We start from the raw sequence: 26,421 nt of genomic DNA, 5'->3' as shown, positions 1-26,421 counted from the left end.
TCAAGGTAATTTGAAAAAAAAAAAACAAAACGCTATCTTCCACCATGCCTGCAGGAGTTCTTTTCCCTGATGCCTTGGCTTTCTGTTTTCTTTCTCTCTCTTCTGCTTGCCCCACCCCTGATGCTGCCTCACCACCACTCTCTGAAATCCTTTAGCAAATCCCAGAGCTGCAAACATCTGGAAACCATAAATCCGATGACTGAAAATCCACCCTCCCTTCCCCTTCTAAGGAAAAAGAAACCTTAAGATTGTCTGGGAAGAGATTAGTTTTGAAATAGGATACAAAGAAGTGGTCATTCTGTCATGTTTTTGAGGCAGGGTCTTTTCTTATGTCCAGTAATAAAGGAAAAAAAAATAAACAAAAAGTGTACTCTTTCTCATTCTCTTCAATCTGTACTCCTCAGTTGTCACTTGTTACTATGCTGAAAGAACTCCATCATGGCCCTTTCTCATCTATTCAGAGACGCATAGGCTGGCTGCTCCTGGCCCCTTAGAGACTTGTTCCTTCTGACAGGGACATCCTGTTACTGTTATGAACTTTAGCCAGGCTGGGTGGCATCTCTGTTTCTCCTGGGCCAGCAATACGCCTGCCAGAGGAGCTGCCTCGGCCAGTGGCGTTCACCAGACACTGAACATTTCCTCCGAGCCAGGCAGGACCCGGGTAGGTACAAGCAAAATTAACAAATAATCCCAGCCTTCAAGGGCTTTCGTAAGAGAGAGAGACATGCAATCTAAAAGTTAAAATACCGGAATATAATGTCTAGGATACCATGGGAGCATGGGAGAGAGACAGTCAACTCACTCTAGCACTAGGGATACAGAAAGCCTTCTGAGAGGAGGTATTTCTTGTGCTGAAGCTTAAAGGTTGAGGCGATGAAGCCAGATGAAGTGGACCCAGGTAGAGGGAATGGCAAGAAGGGATGGAGCAAAGGTTTATGTAAGGACACCCCCAAAATTGAGGTGGCAGAGGGAGGCAAGAGCAGAGCCTGAAGGGTTTGTATGACAGGAAGGGATTTGAACTTAGGCGGTAGGTCGTGGGGAACCATTGGAGGATTTTCAGCAGGGAGAGCAGTGTGAGCATATTTATGATTGCAACAATCACTCTGAGAGACAGTGTGGACAGTAGATTGGAGAAACTCGAAATGGGCTTTTCTTCCGCCTCAGCCAAATTTTGCTCAGTCCCCGCTGTAGCTTTTTGATTCTCTGCAGGATGTAACAGTAGTGTAGGTACTTCAGTTGTACTGTTCTGTTTTGCCCGTGGTCAGCTGACTATGAGCTCTATATTGTGGGTGGGAGAATCTTGGAGAGAGTGTTCTCCCAAACTCCCAGACTAGAGTCCTCTGCTGAGTCTCACCAAGGACAAACAGATGACAATAACTTTGTCTTGTCATCACTTTCTAAATGGGAACAGAATGGTGATTAGTGGTGATTTTTTCACAAGTCACATCAGTCATGTAATAAATGCCTACAATGGCAGTCTCTTAATGATTGCAAAGTTTTATTCAGATATTTTGGGATTTGCTCTGTGGTTTCTATTGTCATCTGAACTGCTCCTTCTCAGGGGGCCAGACAGCACCAGTAGTGGGGACTTTACTCTGCCCTGTTCCATCTGGGTTGTATTATATTTATGGCTCACATGTTTTAAAATTCATCAGACTTCTGTCTTGTTACTTGGCTGACCTGCTCCACCTGGCCTCCCCAACTTGTCAGCAACTTACTTCCATTGGGGTGCAGACAATGTGATCTGTTCCCTCTGTGATATATTTAAGAAAGAAGGAACAAAAGAGCCATCCTTCTTCAGGAATAACTGAATCCTAATATGAATGTTGAAGGCCTTAATTAATCTTACTCTTCATTCATAAAACATTGATTGAAACTAGCTCTATATGTGGAAGCTGGAGACATAATACTGGCCAGACTTAACTCTAGAGACTTCTTTTTTAAAGAAATGAAAAAAATGAGAAAAAGTAGTCCAGAAAGTAAGGATGAAACAAAAGGAGATACTTCCATAAGTGAAGGTCAATATTTCATCTAATTTTTTCCTTCTGTGTGTAGATGGTTTTTATTTTGTGCATGCACTGATGAGTTGCCAAATTTCTATTGTTATAAAAGTTGATAACTCACCAAGCAGTGCAAGGATCTAATTGATATAAAGATGTTAGTTGAAATAAGCCAACAAGACTTCAAGACTGTCATTTATGACATATACTGACTCCTTGGTTCCCTACAAAACCCAGTAAGTTAGGTGCTTCAACTGACCATTTTGAAATTTAATCAACAACTACATATTGAGGGTCTACCATGTATTACTTCCTGTTGATGACTTGTATAACATTGTATGTGTCCTTATATCTATAGCCGTATCGCACAAGAACTGTTAGCTGTTAATTTATAACTGTTTGATGTTTTGTCAACCAACGGCAATAATAATGCTGTCAGTTTCATTTATTTAGTACTGTTACATTGTGAAGAATTTTCACGTATCTACGTTCAAGTCCTCGTGTTTATTTCTTACAGGATCTCTGAGAGTTTGTTAGGGAAATCATTTGATACCTAAACTTAGATTATACAGACTGCACCATAGAGGCAGTACGATTTATGTTATCATCACATTTACTTTGGAAACCTTTACTTATTGTAGGCAATTTTCCTAAATTCAGAAAGTTACAAAACGAATCGAGTGTTTTTAGCAAACTGTTACTGGAATGGGGGAAAAATTAGAGTCACAGCAAAGCTAAACCATCTGTGATTTGGCTGTTGAATATTTATCAAAGGATGAGTTATTTTGTATGGTGGGGAGAGCCAGTGATTGGTTTACATGTGAACACCAGTGATTAAGGGTGTGTAATAAGGAAATAATGTTAGTTGGTTTAGAAGATAAAAAGACTACAGCATGAAAGAAAAAACAAACAAAAAAAGACGACAGCATGCAGTTTTAGAAGCTATTGTTCATCCCATGAGCAGATCCTGGATATAGAAACATCTCCAACATGGGTGAGATGGTGAATTGTAGAGAGACTTAGGACTGAGGATGACTTTATTTTACCCTCACACTTGATTGATAGTCTGGCTGGGAATAGAATTCTGGGTTGGAAATCACTCCCTCAGATGTTTGAAGGCATGGTTCTCTTATCTTTGAGCTTCCATTGTGGTTGTTCATTGTCATTAAAAAAATAAGCATTTCTAATGAAATTTTTCAAACATACAGCAGGATTGAAATAATTTTACCATGAACACCTTTATATCCACCACCTAGATTGTATCATTAAAACTTTTATGATTGTTTTGTCACATATTTGTCCATCTATCCATCCATCAGTCTATCTTTGATGGAATTCAAAATCAATTGTAGACATTAATACCTTTCCCTCTAAATATTTCACACTGCCTGTCATAGTTAAGACTTCAGGATATGTTTACAGTTCTTTTGATGTAAAATTTGCATGTTATATATGTTATTCACAAATCTTACTTGTATTCTGAGTTCACTGAGTTTTGATAAATGCGTACATGTGTAATCCAGTCCTCAATAGTAATTTTTTCTTTCATTTCTACTTTTTTATTTTTTATTTTTAAGGAAGGAAGGAGAGAAGAAAAAGAGCTAGAGAAAGAGGGAAAGAAAACGAGAGGAAAGGAGAAGGGAGAAAGGGAGAGAAAAAGGGGAAAGAAGGAAGGTAATGTGGGCAGGAATATTTATATAGAGTAAAATACTCTATAGTATTTTTACTGTTGAGTTCTTGGTATGTGTCTTGCTTCTTCTAACTAAGAAAAATAAGATCTCTGGTCCTGAAATTTTGTGATGCTATAGCTTATATTGGGTCTTTTTTTTTTAGAAATTCATATCCTTCATTTCTGGAAGGTTTTCTTCTGTTATTTCTTACATAACATTGCTAACTTAATCGTTTGAATATTAGAGATGAATCCTTTGATTTTCTTTTACAGTATTTTGTCTCCTATTTGTTATATCTGTGCCTTTTTCATTCAACTTTCTGGAAGATTTCCACAGATAGAAAAGGCTTATCTTTTTTCTATTGAATTTTTTATTTATTTGGTCACATTTAATTTTCAAGAGCCCTTTCTTGTTCTCTGAATTTATTTATGATCTCCTGTAGTTGCCTCATGGATGCAGTACCTTCTCTCAGATTTCCGAGGCTGTCTCAGATACCTGGTGATTCTTGACTAACTGAATCATTTTAAAAAGTGAGGGTCCTAAGGGAATTATTGTCTAATGGGTAAAGAATTTCTCGTTTGGGTGATGAAAAAGTTTTAATAATAGAAGGTGGTGATGGTAGTATATACAGCAAAAGTAATTAATGCCACTGAATTGGACATTTGAAAATAGTTGAGGTGGCAAATGGTTGAGGTTAACATTATATACGTTAACATAAATTTTTTAAAGATGTGAAAGACTCAAAGGAGTGGAATCTCTGTGGCTTGCCCAGAGCAATTTTTCCTGGTGGGCTTCATTGTAGGATGATATGGTGGGTCTAGCTATTTTTGCTCCGCCCCTTCCCTCAATCTCAGTATCTTTAAGTTTTTTTCTCTTGGAGTGGTTAATATCCCTAGAGAAAAACTTCTGGTCTCCTGACTGGAGAGTTTAATAAACCAGGCTATAATAAACCTGCCTGCCAAGTGGGGGCATGTTGGGGGGCATCCTTGCAATTATGCAAGCTTTGATTTAAATCTCTGTTGCCCGCAGCTGAACGTGGTGTCTTTTATTCCATATCCTTTCTGGTTTGTCCTCTCTAGAAAGTAAAACTCTCATTGTCTGCCAGAGTAGGGGAGATGATCTGATGTCATGACCAAGATGAATTCTAGGATAAATTCCATGAACTAGAGAGTTGTCTGGACAAAGAGTTTGCCCAATGTAAGGGATTGCTAAATTGCTGCTAGCTAGCAAACATGAGAACAGTTGACTAAGTGTGAAATGTGTGAAACTGATTAATGAGATAGCAGTGCAAGGGATAACAACCCAAGCTTCCGAGTCAGCAAAGCTGGGGGTCACCACCTGCCTTACTTGCTCACTAATTGCATGACCTTGAGCCCTAATTTCTTCACCTATAAAATCGGTAATTATTTTGCCTGCCTTTTTATTTGGTGAGGCTATGATGATGTAATTTATTTACAGGACTTAAACCTAGAAACTAACTCAGTAGGATTCCATAAACCAGTATGGGCATTAGTAATTTCATTTAATGATGAAAATAAGATTTACAGTTTTTCTTTGGTAAAGTAGCACAACATATTGATTTCTGAGAGAGAGGAATTCATCCTTCTATAAAGTTTTAAGTTTTGGTGTGTTCTAGTTTGGTATTTGCTGGAATGCAATATACAAGAAATGGAATGGCTCTTAAAAACAGGGAATTTATTAAGTTGCAGGTTTATAGTTCTAAAGCCATGGAAATTTTCCAATTAAAGCAAGTCTCTAAAAGTGTCCAAATTAAGGCACCAATAAGAGATTATCTTCACTCAGGAAAGGCTGATGAAGTTTAGTGTTCTCTCTCAGCTGGAAAGGCACAACGTGGTGAACATGGCAAATATCTGCTAGCTTCCTGTCCTGGCTTCTTGTTTCATGAGGCTCCCTGGTGTACATTTTTCTTTTTCATCTCCAAAAGTCTCTGGCTGTGTGGGCGCTCTGCTTCATGGCTCTCTGCAAAATATTTCCTCTTTTAAAAGAGTCCAGTAAACTAATCAAGACCCACCTGGAATGGGAGAGTCACACTCCCTCTAATCTAAGGTTAATACCCACAATTAGGTGAGTCACATCTCTAAGGAGATAATCTAATTGAATTTCCAACCCATAGTACTGAACAGCGATTAAAAGAAATGATTGAATCAGGATTAAAACATGTCTTTTCTAGGATACATAAATCCTTTCAAACCGGTACAAGGTGTTACCTTCTAGTTTGCATATTTTTTTCCTCTACTCATAAATGGATGCTTTTCTTTTAAGGATGCAGTTTAATCTTTGTGGAAACTTACAACTCAAAGGAGAAAAAGTATTAGGCAAGTAGTGTGGGGCTAACAAAACGGAAATTGATGACTGATATTTGCGAAGGAATCTAAATATAATAAGTACATGAGGGCCAGTGAGCAAGAGACTTAACATTCAAATAAATTGAATTTAGACGTACAGAATCCAGTAATCTTTTGAATAAATTAATGAAAAAATATCCTTCAAGTCTGAATAAACGCTCCAGAAAGAATAAAGCACTAACTGTGCTCCAATATTTGTTCCTTTTATTTGAAGTTGTAATACTGATCTTTCAAAAGTAAACATGGCAGGGGCGAGACACAGTGGCTCAGCAAGCAGAGTTCTTGCCTGCCATGCAGGAGACCCGAGTTCAATTCCCGGTGCCTGCCCATGCAAAAAAAAAGTAAACATGGCAGTCTTCACTCCCTCATCCTTGCAGTGCAAAATATGGCATTTAGACCCAGCCCTGCTGAATGAGTGTGCTTGTCAAGCTGCTCTCTTTCCTGAGAAGGGAGAGCATGCAGAGACGTGTGCTCTATAGCATATTGGTGTTTCCCAGCATACTTTTTACAGATCAAGCATATTCTAAAGCAGAGCGCTCCCAATCTGCCCATGTGGTGTCGGTCCTGCTCTTGCAACATGTTCTCATTAATATACAAAATATAGGCTGGCAGTCTTTTCCTTTCATTTTTAAGTAACATCTTTGCACCTTATGTTTACAATAAGTTTTATCCCCCTCTGCTGGCTTAAATCACTTTTGCAAACTTATTCCCTTTTACCCATTTATCCCAGATTTTTTGTGCTAAGACCTTAACCATCACAAATCAAAACACTGGTGTCCTCACTCATTTGCATAAAGTTAACACAAACATGACAAAACCTTTGCTTCTACGCATAGCAATATGTCTAAAATCACTCCTTAGATCTGTTTGGCCTTTGTCTTTTGACTGATAGGACCATAGGTGTGGCATACAGCAGCCCACTAAGGGAGCTTGGCTTGCACATGGAATTCCTACTAAGACCCTTTGGGACAACTGTATGTGCATTTATGTCCATGGACCCTGGAAGTGCAAATTAAGGGAACTGTTAATACACCCCTGGCATTTTCAGTGCATCATTTAAAATTATTCCCACATTTGTTGCCCATGTTTCTGTATTCCTTAGGGCACCTCTGCTGTCTAACTGCAGGCCTAGAAGCTGAGGCCTGGACCCTGTGGCTGCAGGCTCATGGGGTCTTGGTTGTAGGTTTGGTGTTGGTGCTGTGCACCCTCTGATAGGATCCCTACATCCATCAGCATGAGTGCAGCACTTCTCAAATTTCTCACTGGTCAGCTTTGCCACTAGTGTGTGCTGTTTCCTCCAGACGCTAATGTGCTCCTCCTGCTCTGCCTGACAGCTTGCCCCCTCCTCAAGTTCCTGTCCTCTCTTGGACTCCCTAGGAGCCTGATGCTCCGCCTCTCCCCGAATTCTCTCCCTAACCAGTCCAGCCTCCCACACCCCTTCTCCCTCTTTTTCCTGCTGTCCCACCTGCAGCTTTCCTCATCACAAGAGCCCACAGTCCTGCTTTCTGCTGTCCAGGACTCAGTGGGTAAGGAAGAGGGGCTAGTCTGGCATTACTGTAGCCAGTATCTGATTCCCTGCAGAATCCTGCCTTCAGATCTTTATACTGTCTTCCTTCATTCATTTGTTCATTTATTCAAGTGTTTACTGTGGATCAACTGTGTGATAAGCCCTGTGCTTTGCATTGGGAATACAGAATAAATTGAAATGTGGCTTCCACCCTGAAGGGGCTTGCTGTCTTTGAAGGAAGAGACAGGTAAAACACAGCACAGTGTGGTAAGTGCACAGTGCTGCAGGAGCAGAGAAGAGAGAAGTGGGGAGGGCTGTCAAGGAACACCTCTCAGAGGAGATGGTGACTGAGCTCAGTTTTAAGGTATCCAGACTAACAAGGTGAGGGAGGAGCAAGGAAGATAGGCATTCCAGGCAGAAAGAACCATGTTTCTGATGGCATGCATCAAACTGCTGCTCTGGGGTTGGTTCCATCTGTGGTGAGCCAAGCGGGAACTTCCTGGGGATGGTGGGACATGGGACCCAAGGAGGGGTTACAGTTGTAGGGCCTTATGCTAAGCCATGGAGACTGGTGATATCCTCAAAGCTATGGGAAACCAGTGAAGAATTAGAAACAAGGGAGAGAAGTCACTGATTTGTATTTTAGGAGTCTCACCCTGAAAACCGCAAAGAGGATCAGACTCAGCACATAGGCCAAATCTAGCTGCCACCTGTGTTTATATTTATATGAATTTTACAGTTTTAAATGGTTGGAAAAAATGAAAAGACTATTTTGTGCACCTGAAAGTTATTTGAAATTCAAATGTCAATATCCATAACATTCCATTGGAACACAACTGCGACTACTTATTTACGTTTTATCTATATATGCTTACATGCTAAGACAACAGACTTGAATACTTGCATCAGAGACCCCATGGCCTGCAAAGTCTGTGATATTTACTATCTGGGCCTCTATGGAAAAACTTTGCCAACCGCTAATCTAACATGAAAATGCTGAATTTTCAGTTCTTTTATACCAGCACTCTAGGACATCCCTGTCCCAGAACACTATCCTATCATGGAGCTCTTAATGCTCTCCCTTAAAGGTAAATGGTAGAGCATTTCTTCTACCTCTCCAGGGCCTGTTCTCCCACCAGATGCTTTCACTCACTCCAGTAATTTGATCCTTTCTGGGTCACCTGTTTCTGCCACTTCAAATACCCTCATCCTACTAACTTTTGTTCATCTGGCTCAGTTTTTCCCCCCCTCTTTCTTGCAGGATTGAGTGACCATTTATTTATTTATTTATTCTTCAATGATTTTTGCATTAAGATATAATTATCTAAAGTGTACAATCAGTGTTTCACAGTATCATCATAAAGCTGTGCATGCATCATTATAATTGATTTTTGAACATTTTCATTACTCCAAAAACAATAAAAATAAAAAAAGGAAAAAAGAACACTCAGAACATACCATAAAACCCTATTGTGTTTTTATCTTACTCATCATCCATACACTGGATAAAAGGAGTATCAGTCACAAGGTTTTCATGCTCAAAAAATTCACACTTTAAAACTCTATAATTAGTCATCTTCAAGAATCAAGGCTATTACAGTTCAGCAGTCTCAGGTATTTCCCTCTGGCTACTCCAAAACACTAAAAACTGAAAAAGGATATTCTATACACTGCCTAAGAATAACCTCCAGAAAGACCTCTCAACTGTATTTGAATCTCTCAGCCACTGAAACTTTATTTTGTTTCATTTATGTTCCTCCTTTTGACCAAGAAGTCTTTTTCAGTCCTACAATGCCAGGGCCAGGCTTATCCCCAGGAGTCATGTCTCACATAGCCGGGCAGAACAGTGAGTTCACCTGCCCAGTTGGCTTAGAGAGAGAGGCCACATCTGAGCAACAAAAGAGTCTCTCTGGGAGTAACTCTTAGGCATAATCATAAGTAGGCTTAGCTTCTCCTTTGCAGGAATAAGTTTCATAAGGGCAAGCCCCAAGGTGGAGGTGCCTGGCCCATCAAATTGGCAGTACCTAGTGCTTGCAAGTACATCAGAAATTCCCCAGGTGGGGAAGTTAAATATTTCCACCTTTTCCCCCGTTCCTCAAGGGAACTTTACAAATAGTTTTTAATCTTCTGCCTAGCTTACTCTGGGATATATCAGGGCATCACATCAACCTGTAAAAACTAACAAGATCTCACTTCCTATTCATGCTTCCATGTAATCATGGTGTTGGAATAAGGTAACCATACAAGTTAAATTAGGTAGTTTACTACCGAAAATATAAATTTTGCACCAAATACACATCCCTTCCTTTGGTCTCACACAGAAATTGAAGTTTTAAAATACAGTCAGTATCATCCTTTACCCTTCAGCCTGATTTACCTTAGTCCTACCCAGATCGGCTTCATTCATATCTCTCATTGGAGTCTTATAATTTTTTCATTATTTTTAACAGTTGCTGTATGGGGTAATGCTGACTTTCATTGCTACAGAACTCTAGTTCTATTTATCAGGTATCAGACAAATACCCAAAGTTCCATGGAATGGGGCGAGCCATGGTGGCTCAGCAGGCAGAGTTCTCGCCTGCCATGCTGGAGACCTGGGTTGAATCCCTGGTGCCTGCCCATGCAAAAAAAAAGATAAAAAAAAGTTCCATGGAATGACCAGGTTATACACAAAGAGCTCAGCATCTCTGATTTTAGAAATAATAGTTACAATTCTGGAATAGATGTAATTGCTGCAAGAGCTGACAATCTAGGAACCTTTATAATAGGCCTTAACCTGATAACCTGTGTTCTTGAATTCAGTTCTCAGAGTTTGCACATTATAGTTCATCCAAATTAGTAAGGAATTATAATATTCATCTTTTGATTTCTGGTTTATTTCATTCAAGTTACTGTCCTCAAGTTACATTTACCTAGTTGTATGCCTCACAACTTCATTCCTTCTTGCAGTCGCTCAGTAGGCCATTGTATGTATGTATCACAGTTCACCCTTCCAGTCTTCAGCCGTGTACCTTTAGGTCACCTCCGTCCACTGCAGTTAGCAAACACTGACTCAGTTCTTGACTCTGGATATTTCCCACCATCTTTTGCTGTACTGTTGGAGAGAGTCAAGAATCTGGTCACCTGGGCTTGGCTTGCTTCACACAACTACTCTCTTCCTTCAGGTGGACGCTGGTGCTGCTGAATATAGGTCATTGCTTGCACATTCTCCACACCGACCTTGCCCACTCGGCTGTTGCCAGATCCCTACCTCTTCCTGCTTTTCCCAGGTCCCTAACTCTGTCCTTCCTCTCTATTGAAAGAATTGGAGACAGCACACACAAAATACCTCATTTGTTATTCCTTCTGCTTCTATATAACTGGACACAGATTTGCTCCTCCTCTCTTGTTGCAGTGAAAGTGGCCCCTCTCTTTTTCCAAAACTAATCCTATCTGTGTTCCTTCTCACCTTCCACAACTTTTCTGGAACTTTGTTCCTTCAATTTATGACCTCGGTTTAGGCACTTTTAATTTTTCTCTTGGTTCCTCCTCTTCATTTCATCATCATCATATCTTCCCCAATCTTGAAAAATTCTTTTTTTCAAACATATTGACTCCTCCCTCTACTGTTCTGTTTCCCTCCTTTGTCAGCAAATATTTTCCACATGCTATTAAAATTGCATTCTCAAGGAACATCAGAGATGTTATTACCTTCAGTTCTAATTACTATTTGACAACCCCTTTCTCCTTCAGATCTGGTCCCCCTTAAGTCTCTTGACCACTCCTTTTTTGAAATTCTTTATTCTCTTGGGTTCTGTTATATCACACTTTCCCCTTTTGTGTTTTTTCTGAAAATACCTTCTATTTTCTTCGTTCTTCCTTCTCTCTCTCTCTCTTTTTTTTTTTTTTACATGGGCAGGCACCGGGAATTGAACCCGGATTCTCTGACATGGCAGGCAAGCATTCTTGCCTGCTGAGACACCATGGCCCACCCTCTCCTTCTCTTATTGTCAAATGATTAAGATATTTCCCAAAGTTTTATCCATAGACTGTTTTCATCTTGAAAAATCTCAACACCCCTACATGTCTACTCTTAAACAGATGACTCTCGTGTCACATCTCTAGCCTGAGAATACCCCCAAACTATTGTTCCCCATCTTCAACTATGCCGGGATACTTTCCTTTGGGGCTTTTTCTGTCATCTCAAGCTAAGCATGTTTAAAGTAAAACTTGTCATTTTTATCTAAAATCATCTTTCCTTCATGACTCACCTCTCTCCCTTTATGTTGCTTCCACTGTTCAGGATACTCGGCCTAAAACTTTAAGGTCATCACTGCCTTCTTTCTCTCCTTTGCCTTTCATGTCTGTTTGGCTTCTGAGTCTTTATGCCTTGCCTCTAGAAGCTGTTTGTTCCTTTCCATTTTCATTGCTAAATCTTTGGGCTCAGGCCCTCAGGGTTTCATTGTTTCATGCTCGTGGTATTACTAGCCCATCTTGCTGATCTGTATATGTCCTTTCTCTTTGGATGATGCCATTTGGCTGTTCAGGCATGTTTAGTGGTTTTCTTATTGCCCGTAGAACAAGCTCTAGGAGCTGGTATGTGGAGTTGGAGGCAGATTTCCTCCTTACATTCTGACCTTTTTAGTGTAGCTACTGTGATCTCCTTCCAGACCTCAAGTGTTTTCTAGTCCTTGACATGATCTGAACATCTTCTGAGTGGCCTCCTGTTTTTATGTCCAAGTCCCGCGTTGGCCTCCTAGGCTTAGCTTAAGCCCTGATTTCCCTACAAAGCATATCCTGCAGTGCCATGCTCTCTGAACTTGTACAGCACAGGGTTATGCTATTGTTGTAGTTGGTCAAGTAATATCTTGTGATGTCTTTTGTATTATGGCCTAGCTATTTAATTTTTGTATGCTTGTTTAATCTTTCACAAGTTTCTACCTTTTCCTTGAATCCTAGGTATAAACAGTACCTTGTACACAGTAGAGTTTTAGACAGGCTTGTTGAATTGGACTGGTCGACGTGCAAGTATGATTTTGGGTCAGAAGTTGTTGTTCCTCTTGTCAGTACTCCCTGTCTCTTTTTACAGTCCTCAGATTTCAGAGTAACTATCTTGTTTGTGCGTGTGTGTGTTTTAGTTGCAGATCCCTAGTGTGAAGGGCTTCGATTTTGCTAAGCAGCATCTGGGTCAGCACAATAAAGATGACATACTGATTATTCATGAGCCAGCACCACTGCCAGGACCCGTGAAGGATCATACCACCCCCTCTGAAAATGGAGATGTGCCAAGCCCCAAGTCAAAGATCCCTTCCAAGAACATCCGTCACAGAGGAAGGTTATTACTGGGCATTCTGTATTGTTCTCTCTATTGCAGAGCATGTATCTGTACATTTCTCAATTTCTGATAGTAAAGGGTCAGATGGTGAGTATTGTCCTGAGTCTGTAGCTTAGGGGATTGATGATAATTTGCCCCAAATTAACATGAACCCTGGAATGTTTGTGGTCCACTTTAATGGACTACCAGAGATGGTTATGTGATTTCTTTCCCAAAAGTGATTTAAGGTAATAAGTCACTATCTGTGATGATTTGGCAGTCCCTCTAGGACTTGATTAGAGAGTGACCAGCTCTGGAGTACCTATTTTGAGGAGAACATGTTAGATCCTCTGGAAATAATATCAGATGTATTGTACAAAAATGTGCATGGCACATGTGATACACATTCAGCCAGCATTAGCTTCTTTGCCCTTGCCCATTGTGACAGCGGGTAGCTGTGACTTCACTGCTCAGCCTGCAGATAAGCTTCATGTCCTCCTGATTTTGTCTCATTTTTCTCCAGCTGCTCTTGTTAGAATGTTGCACAGGATTCTTCACCGCCTTCTCCTTGCCCAGCTCCACATTCCCAGACTTCATTTCTATCTCTCCTATGAAAGTAAAGTTAATGGGGAATTGCTTTTAACAAACCTCCAGAAGTCTCTGTCACCCTTTGATCCTGAGAGAAGTTTCAGCTACGTTCAGAATTAGATTGTATTAAGTTGACTTTGGGTCACAGCACCATCAGACTTTGGCTATTGAAGCCACACATTATCAGCCTTCCTTTGAGTTTTTGAACTCCAAATCTTGGTTATTTTCTGCTAAGAGGGGGGCAGTGTGTGATCATACCAACATTTAAAACCATGTCATAGTTTCTGAATTACCAGAAAACCTACCCTATGGGTTATGGCCTAGTTTTAAGAATGTAATAGATGCAAAAGTATGATCTTTACAAAAGAAAATGAATTATGTAGAGAGGTATTACTTGCTTAATTATTTGTCAGGCTAAGGATAAATTAAATCATTAAAGATTATTTAATCAGTTAGTAAAATTTGGCACAGTATTTTCCTCCCCTGGTAGTCATCGCAAACATTTAGCCACAAAATCTCACTGGTCTGCATAATTAATATAATATTTTAGCTATTCTCAGGGCCACCAGAATGTCTTAGCATTCCACATTGCAGTTTAACTGAGAGAGCCCAAAGAGGAGGGATGCTGACTGATTAAGGATTTTCATCAGCCTGGTGCAACCTAGATTCTGCAATACCCTTTTTATATGTGGAATCAAATCTTGGTAGTAGTCAGCGCCTTAGTGTTGTGAGTGCAAAGACCCGTGGAGTTATTTGGGGATGACTTGGGTGGAAGCTCTTGGGGTGACTACAATTAACCTGATCCACTAGGGATTGGGAAGATCCAGTTAATTGTGAACCAGGTCTAAATCCCAGATCCTCTCTGTTCAGACCATACTAGATATTTCCAGAAATGACCAGGTCTGGGAGCTGGGACTTAAGCCCTAGTAGCTTTCAACCATTTGTTGAAGTGCCACCTACTGAGCCATTTAGTGAGCCATATAAAGCCATCCTCAAGAGTTGACTTTGTGGCATCAGTGTGATCCTTGAAGATGTCGTGCAGTAAAATAATTATTCAGACTGTTGCATTTCTACCTATTGTGCCTAGAAACCCCACTTCCTGTGCTTTTTATTTTCTTTCTTTCTTTTAATGTTTGTAATTTGCTTTGTTTCTGCAGAGTTTCTCCCTCAGATGCTGACTCTACAGTAAGTGAAGAGTCCAGTGAGAGAGAGACAGGAGATAAGACATCAGGAGCTGTCAGTGATGGCAAACTCCACAAAGCCCCACAGAGCGGTCTGTGACTCTTCTCATTCTCCAAATTAAAAGTAGTAATTATGAGATTCAGATAGATTAGGATCTTACATTTATTTTTTAAAAAAAAACATTTTTTATAAATCTGTATGATGATTTATTCACCATTTGTATGGTGAATTTCTCAGCATCGATTGTCACATTCAAACATTGTATTGGATGTTTGCTTTGGGGTGGGGGGCTGTGCTAGATGTTGGAGATCTACCGAGGTATGTTTTGAGGTTAATAGCCATGTTTCTTTGTAGTTTAGAGTCATAACAGCTTTTCTTCCCTGAAGAACAAGGAGGAATCTAATTGAAACCATAATCTCAAAGAATGCCTCCAGGCTTTATTGGCATTCTTAGGAGCCAATGCAAGTATTTCACAGCTGTCACTGTCAGAAGATTCTTCATTCATCATAGAGCCAAACTCATATTGTCTGCTCCTTTTCCTAGCTCGATCTTCTAGCCGATAGTTGAGTGTGATCAGATGGTTTAACATACTTGCATTTGAAGGCAGCAGTTGCATCTTCATAGGTTAGGTATAAATAAAAGACCTTCACTCCCTTTCTAAAAGGTATTACTTGGAAACTTATACCCTGTAATAAAATTGAGCCCACAGGTCATACTGGTCTGGGGGCATTTTTTAGAATGATGATGAGGTAGCTATGTTATAGTTTAATAGATTCTGTTAATTAAATATGCTAGCACTACTGTTACATTTTCTGGTGCCATGGTTATATTTCAGGATTGTGTTTCAGTAATGCAAAGATATTAGGATGCCATAGGATTTGATTTGCCATAGTAATTTTTAATACTTTGAGCACAAATTTCTCTAAATGAAAATGCAGTACAGAATAAACCATACTCTAAATGAACAAATCTGGATGGAAGCTGGAGGAGCCATTCTTTTACTGATGCGCTTATGGCCTTGTGCATTGCTTCACCTTTGAGGCCCCATGGGTCTAAACCAGCTGATCTTTGAGACCCCTTCCAGTACTAATTGTTCTTTCTCTTGTGATGCCAAGGAAATGCCCTTAAACAAAAAGGGAAATGTTTTCTCTTGGGATCCAGTTCCATAGAATCCATGGTAACAGGTGTACCATTTCAGACAGACAAGATTCAAATTTTGAATCCTCAGAAAGAAATATTTTGGGGGAAAAAGTCAGCTCCACATTTTCTCAATTTCTGTTCATTGTTTATCTGAGAAATCCTGCTTTTAGTGCTTGTATTTCACTCCTAGCTGACAGTAATGCAACCAGTAATAATCTACATGCCTACCAAGAATCAAATGTCATTCTCAACATATATTCAGGATCCAAGAAGTAAACTTTTTATTTTCTTCCACCTTGGGAACTAAAAGTTGACTGTTAAAGGAGAAAAGTGGGCTAGAATGTTTTATGAATTACAGATCCTCAGATGCTCGCTGCTACAGTTTACAGAGACACCAGAATCTTTACATTGTTTTCATGTTTAGAAAGATAGTTTTCTTACTGTAAATATCAATTCATTTAAAACGTTTACTTTTAAAAAGGGCCATAATACAGCTTTCATACTGCCATAAAGATGCTTGCATAGAACTTAAATACCTTATTAAAAAGTCTTGAGTTTTTAATCATAGCTTTTTAAAAATTATTTTGTAAGTCACATAAAAATCCTTTTTGTTTCTTAATGAAATAAAAATTAATGGAGGCAGGGCGGGCAACAGTGGCTCAGTGGCAGAGTTCTCACCTGCCATGCCAGAGACTAGGGTTCGATTCCCGGTCCCTGCCCATGCCAAAAAAAAAATTAACGGAGGCAGGGGGTTCCTTGAGAACCATTCTCGACCCTCTTCCATGTTTCCCCAGGAAGACTTCCCTCTCACTGCAGCAGGGGGTGCTGCCGTTGGGTCTATCTTGTCTCCTGGACAAAGCTTCCAAGGGCTGTGCCATGTCTCATCGGACACTTTAAGAGCCTCCCTTCACCCCCCTGTGAAGTCTGAGAAAAGACCAGTGTTTCAGTTTTAGGAAATTCTAGGTTGTATTTTATTCCCTTCCCAGCTGACCATTTTTTGAAGGCGACTGGACTGTGCAACATACCCTTGTGATCATCCATGGACCATTACAAGATTATTTACTCAGATGTTACTGTATCCACAGTGATTACATAAGGAGTCATTAGCAGTGGTTAATATAATGTAGGAGAGAGATGGGATAGAGAGTTACATACCTCCCTGTGTGAAGGTAGCTACATTCAGGGTATTATTGTGCAATTATTACTGTAACTGCGTGTATTTGTGGTTTTGCCCTCTCCTCTTTTTCATCAGAAATAGACCAAGTAGGTAAGGATTGCAAAATGCTGAGTACCTACTTTATTCTCTCCTTGGAGTGCGTGTGTACAAGTGTGTGATTTTTAAGTAGTGCGAATAAACTGCATTAGTATGAATTCTTCAAGTTCTAAATTGTAGAATTTAACTTGAGAACTAAGCTCTGGCATTTACTCTTGCATGTGCTAAAGAGTTTGCATAGCAAATTGATAGTTTTATCAAAGCAGGGTGACTGTTTTTACTACATAAAATTTGTGGTGCACGCATTTATAAAATGGTGGAGATCACAAATTGTACTTCTCATCTTTTCATTAAGGCAGATGCCCAGAGGCTTCATCAAAATAAAATTTTATAAACTTCGTTTACATGACTAGAGTCATTTAGTCATCTGACTGGCAAGTGTCAAATGCTTATGATGTGTTAGGTGCTGGGAATATGATGATGAAAAAAGAGATAAATATGATCTGTTTCTCACAGGACATTTAATGTGCATCATCAGCTTTTGTAATCATTCAGTTTGACTGTATTTGCATATAGATGATGCAATAATATTTCTTTTAAAATATTCTGTTAGTTTGGCATTTCAGTGATTCAGACAGCCCTTTCTTCTGTCGCTGCACTTTGGCAACACTATCCTATACTATAATTTCAATCATTATGTTTTTAAAAAATAATATTTGAAGAAAAAGAGTTTTAATCTAAAATTCTTACTTGTTTGAGGCAGGATCCACACAGCATTAAACTGTATGCATCTGGTGGACTTTCTATTGGTCATTATTATCCAGGTATTTTTTTTTAATAAATTGTCAGGTAAAAATATATAACCTAACAGTCATTTTATCCATTTTAAGTGACCAATTCTTTGATATTAAGTACCTTGACAATACTATGTAACTTTCACCACTACTATTTCCAGACTATTTCCATCATTCCAAACTAATACTCGTTTACCAACAACTATACCTCCCCCTTCTCCCCTCAACTGTGGCAACCACTATTCTATTTTCTGTCTGTATGAATTTGCTTATTTTAAGTATTTCATATAAGAGAAATCATATATTTGTCCTTTTGTCTGGTTTATTTCATACAATTTGATTGTTTTTGAGGTTTATCCATATTATAGCATGTTCCCATACTTCACTTCTTTTTATAGCTGAATGCTATTCCATTGTATGGATATATCACATTTTGTTTATCCATTCATCTGTTGGTGGACACTAGGGTTGCTTCAACTTTTTGTCTAGTGTGAATAATGCTGCTATGAACATTGACATACAAGTATCTTTTGGAGTCCCTGGTTTTGGTTCTTTTTGGGTAAAAACCTAGTAGAGGAATTGCTGGGTTATCTGGTAAATTCTGTGCTTGATTTTCTGGGGAACTGACAGACTTCTCCGCAGCAGGGCACCAACAGTATCCGAGGGTTCCCATTTCTTTGGAGTCTCACCAACACTTATTATTTTCAGTTTTTAAAATAATAACCATTCTAGAGAGTTTGAAGTGGAATCTCATAGTTTTAATTTGCATTTCTCTAATGGCTCATGATGTTGAACTTCTTTTCATATGTTAATGACCATTTGAATATCTTCTTTGGAGAAAAGTCTGATCAAGTCCTTGGCCCATTTTTTAATTGGGTTCTTTGTCTTTTTATTGTTGAGTTGTAGGGTTTCTTTATATATTCTGAATATTAAACCCTCATCAGAAATATGGTTTCCATTACTTCTCGGCCTTTTGGCTAAGATCAAGTGTGAAAATATGGTTTCCAAATATTTTCTCCTACTCTGTGTAGTAGGTTATCTTTTCACTTCTTTGATAAAGCCCTTTAATGCACAAAAGTTTTTAAACATGATGACGTCCATTTATCTATTTTTTATTATATTGCTTTTGCTGTTGGTGTAAAATCTAAAAATCCATTGCCTATTTCATATCCAGGTAATATTAAAAATTTTGTACAATGCATTGCAAAAAATGAAAATAACCCAGTTTTTCCTTTGCTTTTTTAAAATTTCCTTTTCCTTTTTAAAATTTCAAACACATAAATTAAAACAAAAACAAAAACAAAACTCTTTTCAGTCATTTCAAAGGGCTTGGTTCCAGGCAGTTTGAAAGCTTGAGGATTTTATGTACTTCTCACTTGCCTGTCTCCATTTAGCCCCTCAGCTCTGTAGAGAGATGCCTTAAGCCTGTTCCTCCCCTGCTTCTCAGGTTACAGTTGGTGGATTATAGAGGGAGGATTTGTGACTGCTGTGAGGAAGGGATGGGATGGAAGTTTGAGTAGGAGTGCATGTCAGGCCTGCAGCTCCCGAACCAAGCAGGAATTGACAGCACAATGGGGAGGGGACTTTCTTTCTCCACCACCAATACTCAGAGCTCCCTGGTCTTTTTACTATTCTGAAGAAAAGTGACCTCACCTTTAGGAATCAGTGGCTTACATTACTCTTGTGACATTGCTGTTACTTTATAAGTAAGCGTTGGGAAGACTAGCCTATCTGTCAAAGCTAATTACCTCCTTTTAGGCTTTATGCCTGCAACTTGAGTAGCTGCCATGAGATCAGTGGTGATGCCTGGCTGTGCTTGCATTGCACAAATAGTCTCGCTTCCACCAGGACTGGGTCAGGGAAAGGAAGCCCAAGATAACCTGAGACCACAAAACCATGCTTTCTTGTGTACAGAGACCTCCTTCATTCAAATAGTTATATAAATAATTTCTAATCTCTTGGGATAACAAATAAGTATAGTTCAAGGTGAGAGAAATAAAAAGACTTTCATACCAGTGATGTGTTGCTTATATAAAATATCAACTACTGTTTCTTACTGCTTGGCTCACCTCTTGACCGTGTTTTACACCGAGGAGAAGCCTTTATATTTTCTACTGACGCTTGAATTTCAAACCTTTTGTTTAAAAGCCCTTCAGGCTTTTGTTTGAAAACCTTTTCTGCACACTCTCACTCCTCCTGTGAGCCCTGCTGGCCATTTACTTTAAAGCTGTACCAGAGCTTTTTGGGGATGGATGTGGCTTGTCAAAGGGAGGGCATTAGTTGATCTTCTTAGGTATCTAACTAGCTCTAGAAAGCTCTTTGTATCTATTCAGCTCCTCATCATCTCTTTTTAAAGTGGGAACTAATTCCCTGCAGGCAGCAGCTTTTTCTTTCCATGCCTCTTCAATTTTGTTTTCTTTCTACATCAGAACTGAAAAGCCAGAATGTTCACTGTTAACCAATATGAGCCTACACATCCACAATCCCCTCATCTTTTTTTCCCCTGTCAACAGTATAGCATTTCCTTGGCAACTAATTTTCTATGACTCTAGCAAGCTCCCTCCCAAAAGAATACAAAGACTCAAAGCTGCTAGAAACATTTATTTTTTACATTCTATAAATTGATTATTGACTAACTGAACAACTTAAGACTTCTCCTGGTCTTTACCTTTTCTTACTGAAGACTTTGAAATGCATGTAGACGAAAGAGAACAATTTTGACATAAAGTGTCATAATGACACCCTGACATCTTTTCTAAAATTATCTGTATTTTCAGTGAGGAGGCTGAAGAGACAATTTAACCCAGAAAATTTATACTCACATAGGGAAAACTGAAGTGTTCTACCACTGGAGTGGCAATGCATTTTTAGTGAGGGGCCCTTCCGAGGAGTCTTTAAGGAATACTATCAAACTTTGATTTTTCTATTTCTTTAGGGTAACTAGTTTTTTGCTTTTCCCTCTGTTTCAGTGCCCCCACCACCCACTTCGGGGAATGAGCAGCACTCATCGGCCTCCATCTTTGAGCATGTGGACAGGATTTCCCGCTCCTCAGAGGCCAGTCGGCGGGTCCCCAGTAAGATTCAGTTGATTGCCATGCAGCCTATCCCAGCACCTCCAGTTCAGCATCCGATACTGGCCGACCGAGTGACAGAAACCAACAAAATGAACAAAGAGGTATTTGACCTTATTTAAAAGTGTGTTAATAAAAAACTTACATTCTGATTTGGTCAGGGCTTAAAAATGAGTGGAAGTTCCAGTGACAAAAGGTTACTAAAGGTGTGAGTCGCCTATAAGTATTCTTAACTTTAGATATTAAACCTGGTTATTTTAGAGCGATGCTGTTCAAGAATATTGTTAGCCTCAGCAGATGTGCAGAAAAGAGTTAACATTACAGGCCTGTGACTGCAATCCTTAGAAAAGCCTGCTTCCAGCATTTGCCCTTGCTTGGCTGGGAACTTGGATTTCAGGAGTGTTCCCACCACTCCTAGGACTGATAAGGTGACTCACTGTGCCTAGACTGCTTGTGAAAACAGTATGATTGATGCTAAACATCTGCTTTCAGTCTTGGAGCCTGGAATTGCCTTCTGGGAGCCAGGCAGGAGATACCCACATAACCGGCCCCCAATAAAAGCCCTGGGCACTGAGTCTAATGTGCTTCCCTGGCAGATAATTTTCACATGTATTGTCACAGTTCATTGCTGGAGAAATTTAAGTGTGTCCTGTATAAATCCATTGACCGAGGACTCTTAGAAACTTGTACCCAATTTCCTCTGGACTTTATCCCATGTGCCTTTTCCCCCTTGCTGATTTTGCTTTGTATCTTTTAGCTGTGATAAATCTTGGCCATGAGTACTGCATGCTGAGTCCTGTGAGAGTCCTAGTGAACCACTGAACCTGGGGTTGGTCTGGGGGAACCCTGGCACAGCATACTTTGTGATCCCTGATAGGCCCTGTCACCACTTCTCAGGTGCCTAGCCTGTGTGGCCCAGGCCTAGCCTAGACCTGTCTCCCTCAGTCTCATGGTACTTATGTGAGACCGTCCATGTGTCAGTACCCTGATGGGTTCTCCATCTGGTGGAAAGAAAGAGGAGAACTCAGTCACTAGGCCTGTGCCCTCAAATAGGCTCCTGACAGAAGAACATACATCTACATTCTTTTTTTTATTTTTTTTTATTTTACTTTCCTTTCTTTTAGTACCTTTTTTAGTGTGATACGTGTGTACAGATACAGGTAACATGTTGATCGTAAGGCATAATGATAAAGTGAAAATCCATGAGCCTACTACTCAACTTAATAAATAGAACATTCAATACTGTTGCACCTACCTATGTGCTTCACAAATCTAAATTTGAAAGAAGGTCTTTAATTTCTTAGTAGGAGGTTCTAGTAGAAATTTCAGGCATGTCTTTTCCCTCTGAATCTTTTTTTAGGGGGGGCTAATGGTCCAGGAATCGAACATGGGTCTTCCATATGAAAGGCAAGCATTCTACCAGTGAACCACCCGTGCACCTATCTGTATCTTAAAGAGCAATTAGGTCCTGATGGTGTAAGCGGGACTTTCTTAGTTCTGCTGCTGGTGCGTCACCAAGACCCTCATCCAGCTGGCTGTCCTCCTCAGACAGCCTCAGAGTACATGGCTTTGGTCCACTGAGGCTTTGCCACATCTTGTCTTCAGCTGTGGGTCCTGCCATTTTCTTCCCAATGAGATTCCCAGCTTGGTGTCCCCTCTCCCTCTCTGTCTCAGCTTTGCTTGATATTAAGACTTCTGAAGCAGCACTCATGGCTTACAAAACAACAGACCATGCCTTAATAAAAGCTAGCACTTTCCATTGCCCAAGAGGTGGTTTCCATTCTGTTTTCCATGGTACCACACACCTTAGACAGAACTTCTATTCCATTAGATAGTCATCTTATTGTCCTCTCAATATTGTATTTGCGGGCCCATTTCTGGCCCATGTGCCTTAAATGTTCTTCCTGCATTCTTTCCTTGTCTTCAGATCCTATCCATTCTTCAAGACCTAGTTCAGGTCCCATGTAGCCAGCATTGTTACGCTTCCAGATATGTGGATGCCTCCACTTCAGGGTGGGGAGTTGGGCTCATGTCAGAGAACTCGTTTTGGTGATACTAGGTAATTGTCAGTAAATGGGCAGGTCTGTTGTATAATGCATGTCCGACTTCATTTAGAAATCTCTAAAGTAGTGACATTATTGGGTGTGGCAAATATTTTTTCTTTTCTCAAGGTGTATTATATCTAGTTGCCAAATTAATGTATCTTCAAAGCTGTTACTGGCCAATTTTAGAGGTTTGAGTTATTTTTCCCTGCTTTGGAGGAAGATGGCATACTTACCCTCGAAAGTGTTTGGGAATAAAGCTAGGTGGCTGTAAGCAGGCTCTCCGTGCCTGCATGTTTGCACTGCCTCCCCCACGATACTGCTGCCTTTGGTGGGTCAGCCAGACCTGGCACACAACGCAACAGGGGAGGAAGGCTTTCCTGAGTGCGCATCACAGAAACCTCTGAGAACACTCATTTTCTCCCTTTCTCTGGTCTCATTCCTTTCTTCATGAATGATTTTTCTTGTGGTAACATATAAACATAAAATTGGCCATTTTAGCCATTTTTAAGTGTACAATTCAGTGCTGTTAATTAGTTACAATGTTGTGCTACCATCACCACCATACCTTACCAATACTTTTTCATCCCCCTTAAAAGAAACTCCATGCCCACTAAGCAGTCATCACATTATTCTTCCTCAGATTCAAACGGCGCTGCGGCATAAGTCAGAGATCGAGCATCACCGAAACAAGATCCGGCTCCGCGCCAAGCGCCGCGGCCACTACGAGTTCCCAGTGGTGGACGACCTGTCCTCGGTCGACACGAAAGAGCGCCACCGCGTGTACCGCCGGGCGCAGATGCAGATCGACGAGATCCTGGACCCTACGGCCAGCGCGCCCTCCGTGTTCATAGAGCCCAGGAAGAGGTGGGCTGCGGAGCCGGGGCGCGGGTGCCGGGCTCCCTGTGCATCTGCAGCAGCCAGCGTGTGGCCAGTTCGCAGAAGCAGAATAATCTGCCCTCTGCTTTCGGATTGGGTTAAAAGGGCCTCGTGAATTTCTGAGTGAAAAATCTCTGTAAATCAGTTAAAGAGGCTCATGCACTGGAATACCAAGGAGGACTTTTTTCTAGTTTGAGCATTGAGGTGACCGCTTCTCTCCTCCCATATCTCCTAGAGCCTCGAATTTAATGTGCCCCCTCAAATTCAAAGTGTCTGAAATTGTTTATCCTTTCCTTTGTACAGCAGCTTCTCCGGTAGCATCCTTGGCTCTCACACTTCTCTCATCCCTTTCTTTCATCTCCTGTGTTTAGTAGCCCTGGTCTAGTGCCTGGTTTGTCTCTTCATTTCCCCCAGTCCCCCCCCCCCACCCCCACCCAGCCAACCCGACAGTCTTGGGTCTCACCTTTCCCACTGGCCCTCAGACTCCCGCTTCCTACCACAGACCTGCGGTATTTAAACACTGCTCTCACATATGCCTTTCTCTGCTCAGACCTGCGCTGGCTTTTGTTTCTTGCCACAAGGAATCTGCAGTCCTGTGACAGCTGGGGCCCTGCCTCTGCATTCCATCTCCATTTTCCTGGGTGCCACGCCACAGAGAACTTTCACTCCATTGTATGGTCACCTCACTGTCCCCCATCGTGTCCGCATGTCTGCAACCTTGGCGTGGTTGTGCCTCTTCCCACATCTTCGAGACCTAGTTCAGGTCATTTAACCAGTGATAATATTAATAGCTCACAATGATCTTTCTCTGTTCTGAATGTCTGTATAGCTAAAATAGGCTGTGCTTGTATGTCTTGTATTATTCTCTTTTGTTCCATGTGTGTTGTCGTCTGCCCAGGTAGACTGAAAGCTTCCTTAGAACCGAGACCATGCCTTTACACTTTGCTTATTCCCTATGGGGTGTTTGCTCCATGACCGGAGCATTGTAAGTACTAAGGAAATACTTAGTGTTTAGTTGATAAGCCAGAAGCAAGAAGGTTTCTTTCCTATGGACAGAACTTCTCTTCTCTTTTTTTTCCTGGCAGTTCACGGTTAAAACGTTCTCCCAAGTCGCGCCGGAAACACCAGGTCAATGGCTGCCCCGCCGATGCTGAGAAGGACAGACTCATTACCACAGACAGCGACGGCACCTACAAAAGGCCTCCCGGTGTCCACAACTCCGCCTATATCGGATGCCCAGTGCGTAGTGCTGTCGCCTGCTTCCGTAATCAGAGTTGGGGGCGCTTAGGAAAATGCACTGATGGGTGAGGAGGACGAGTGGTGGCTGCTGCCTTGCGTGGTTGGTGCCTGGGGGCTTTACCGCGCACACTTCCGGCCAGCTGGGTCGTGGTGGGTAGGTGGGGGCGTGAGGGGACCAGCTTCCCTTAGGGAGACTCAAGTCACTTAAAGCAGGAGCTGTGGGGTGATAGCTCGGGAAGCGTGCTCCACGTTTTACTTTTCTGTATCAATGTCTGCCTCATACACTTCAGAATGAGCACCTCTTGGTGTTCACTGAAAAAGTGAGAGAGAGAGGACAGTGCAATGGTGGCTCAGTGGCAGAGTTCTCGCCTGCTGTGCTGGAGACCTGGGTTTGATTCCTGGAGCCTGCCCATGCCAAAAAAAGAGAGAGAGAAGCATCCAGAAAGTTCTCTTGCCCAAACCCCCTCTTGCCCCCAACGCAGAGGGCTGTTTGGGTTTCTTAGTGGCAAGATGAGTGTTTAGGGTTTTTTCCCCCACTTCCCACCCATGCTGCAAAATATTGTGTTGGCAAATGTTTTTTTAAAGACAGAGAGAAGGAAGGAAGGATAGAAGGAAGGAAGGAAGGAAGAAAGGGAAACATCTTTAACCATTTTCTTGTTTTATTGTATTTTGTTTTTTTGTTTTTGTTACATGGGCTGGGGCCGGGAATCGAACCGAGGTCCTCCGGCATAGCAGGCAAGCACTTTGCCCGCTGAGCCACCGCGGCCCGCCCGGCAAATGTATTTTTTATATTTATGGGGGACGGGCCTTTATGGAGATTAAGAAATACAGAATTAGACTTTCCCCACAAAAAGGGACACAAAGTTGCTTGACATACTGAGGCAGATGTTGATAGCATTAAGATGCACATACACAGACTCCATCCAATAGGGAATTAGAGCCAGCCTTACCGTGGGCCATGAGAAATACAAACACAGAGGCCATCCTTACCATGGGCCGTGAGAAATACAAACACAGAGGCAAGCACCCCCAACCCCATCAGAAAGGGAGAGCCAGATACAACTAACTCTGGCAGTGCTGGGGAAGCAGAGTGCTCTTCTACAGCCCCTGTGCCGGGCTGCAGCCCTGTGGTGTCATATGGCATGCATTCTTCCTGGAGGCAAATTCACAGAAGCCATCCTTGTTTAGAGAGGAAAGTGTTAGCAACATACACATCCTTGAAAAATGTGTTTGTGTTGTACATGTTAACTTTCAGATAGAACTTCTGTAGTCAGCTGTTTCTTATTTGAGGTTTGTGGTTTTCTCCTAAATTATACAAGTAAATAACACTGAAAGACAAGAAATATAAATGCCATACTGACATCAAGCCTGAATATGGTAAAACTATGATCCTGTTTTTTTCCAAGAGTGGCCAACTTACTGTATTTCTAGTATCCT

The 26,421-nt window shown here is 41.0% G+C and overlaps 1 protein-coding gene across 1 annotated transcript in view; it reads left to right on the top strand.

The window, feature by feature from the left end:
* KIAA1549 (KIAA1549 ortholog) overlaps positions 1-26,421 on the top strand; it is a 178,198-nt gene that overhangs the window by 102,071 nt on the left and 49,706 nt on the right. The window contains exons 13-17 of the mRNA XM_077159029.1: positions 12,661-12,857; positions 14,582-14,697; positions 20,723-20,928; positions 23,510-23,733; positions 24,831-24,984. Coding sequence (XP_077015144.1) covers positions 12,661-12,857; positions 14,582-14,697; positions 20,723-20,928; positions 23,510-23,733; positions 24,831-24,984 — 897 coding nt within the window. The remainder of the gene's footprint in view (positions 1-12,660; positions 12,858-14,581; positions 14,698-20,722; positions 20,929-23,509; positions 23,734-24,830; positions 24,985-26,421) is intronic.

This window comes from Tamandua tetradactyla, chromosome 1, assembly GCF_023851605.1.
Source record: "Tamandua tetradactyla isolate mTamTet1 chromosome 1, mTamTet1.pri, whole genome shotgun sequence".
Classification (NCBI taxonomy): Eukaryota; Metazoa; Chordata; class Mammalia; order Pilosa; family Myrmecophagidae; genus Tamandua; species Tamandua tetradactyla.
Note: the sequence above shows the minus strand (reverse complement) of the source record. Positions and strands in the feature narration are given on the sequence as shown.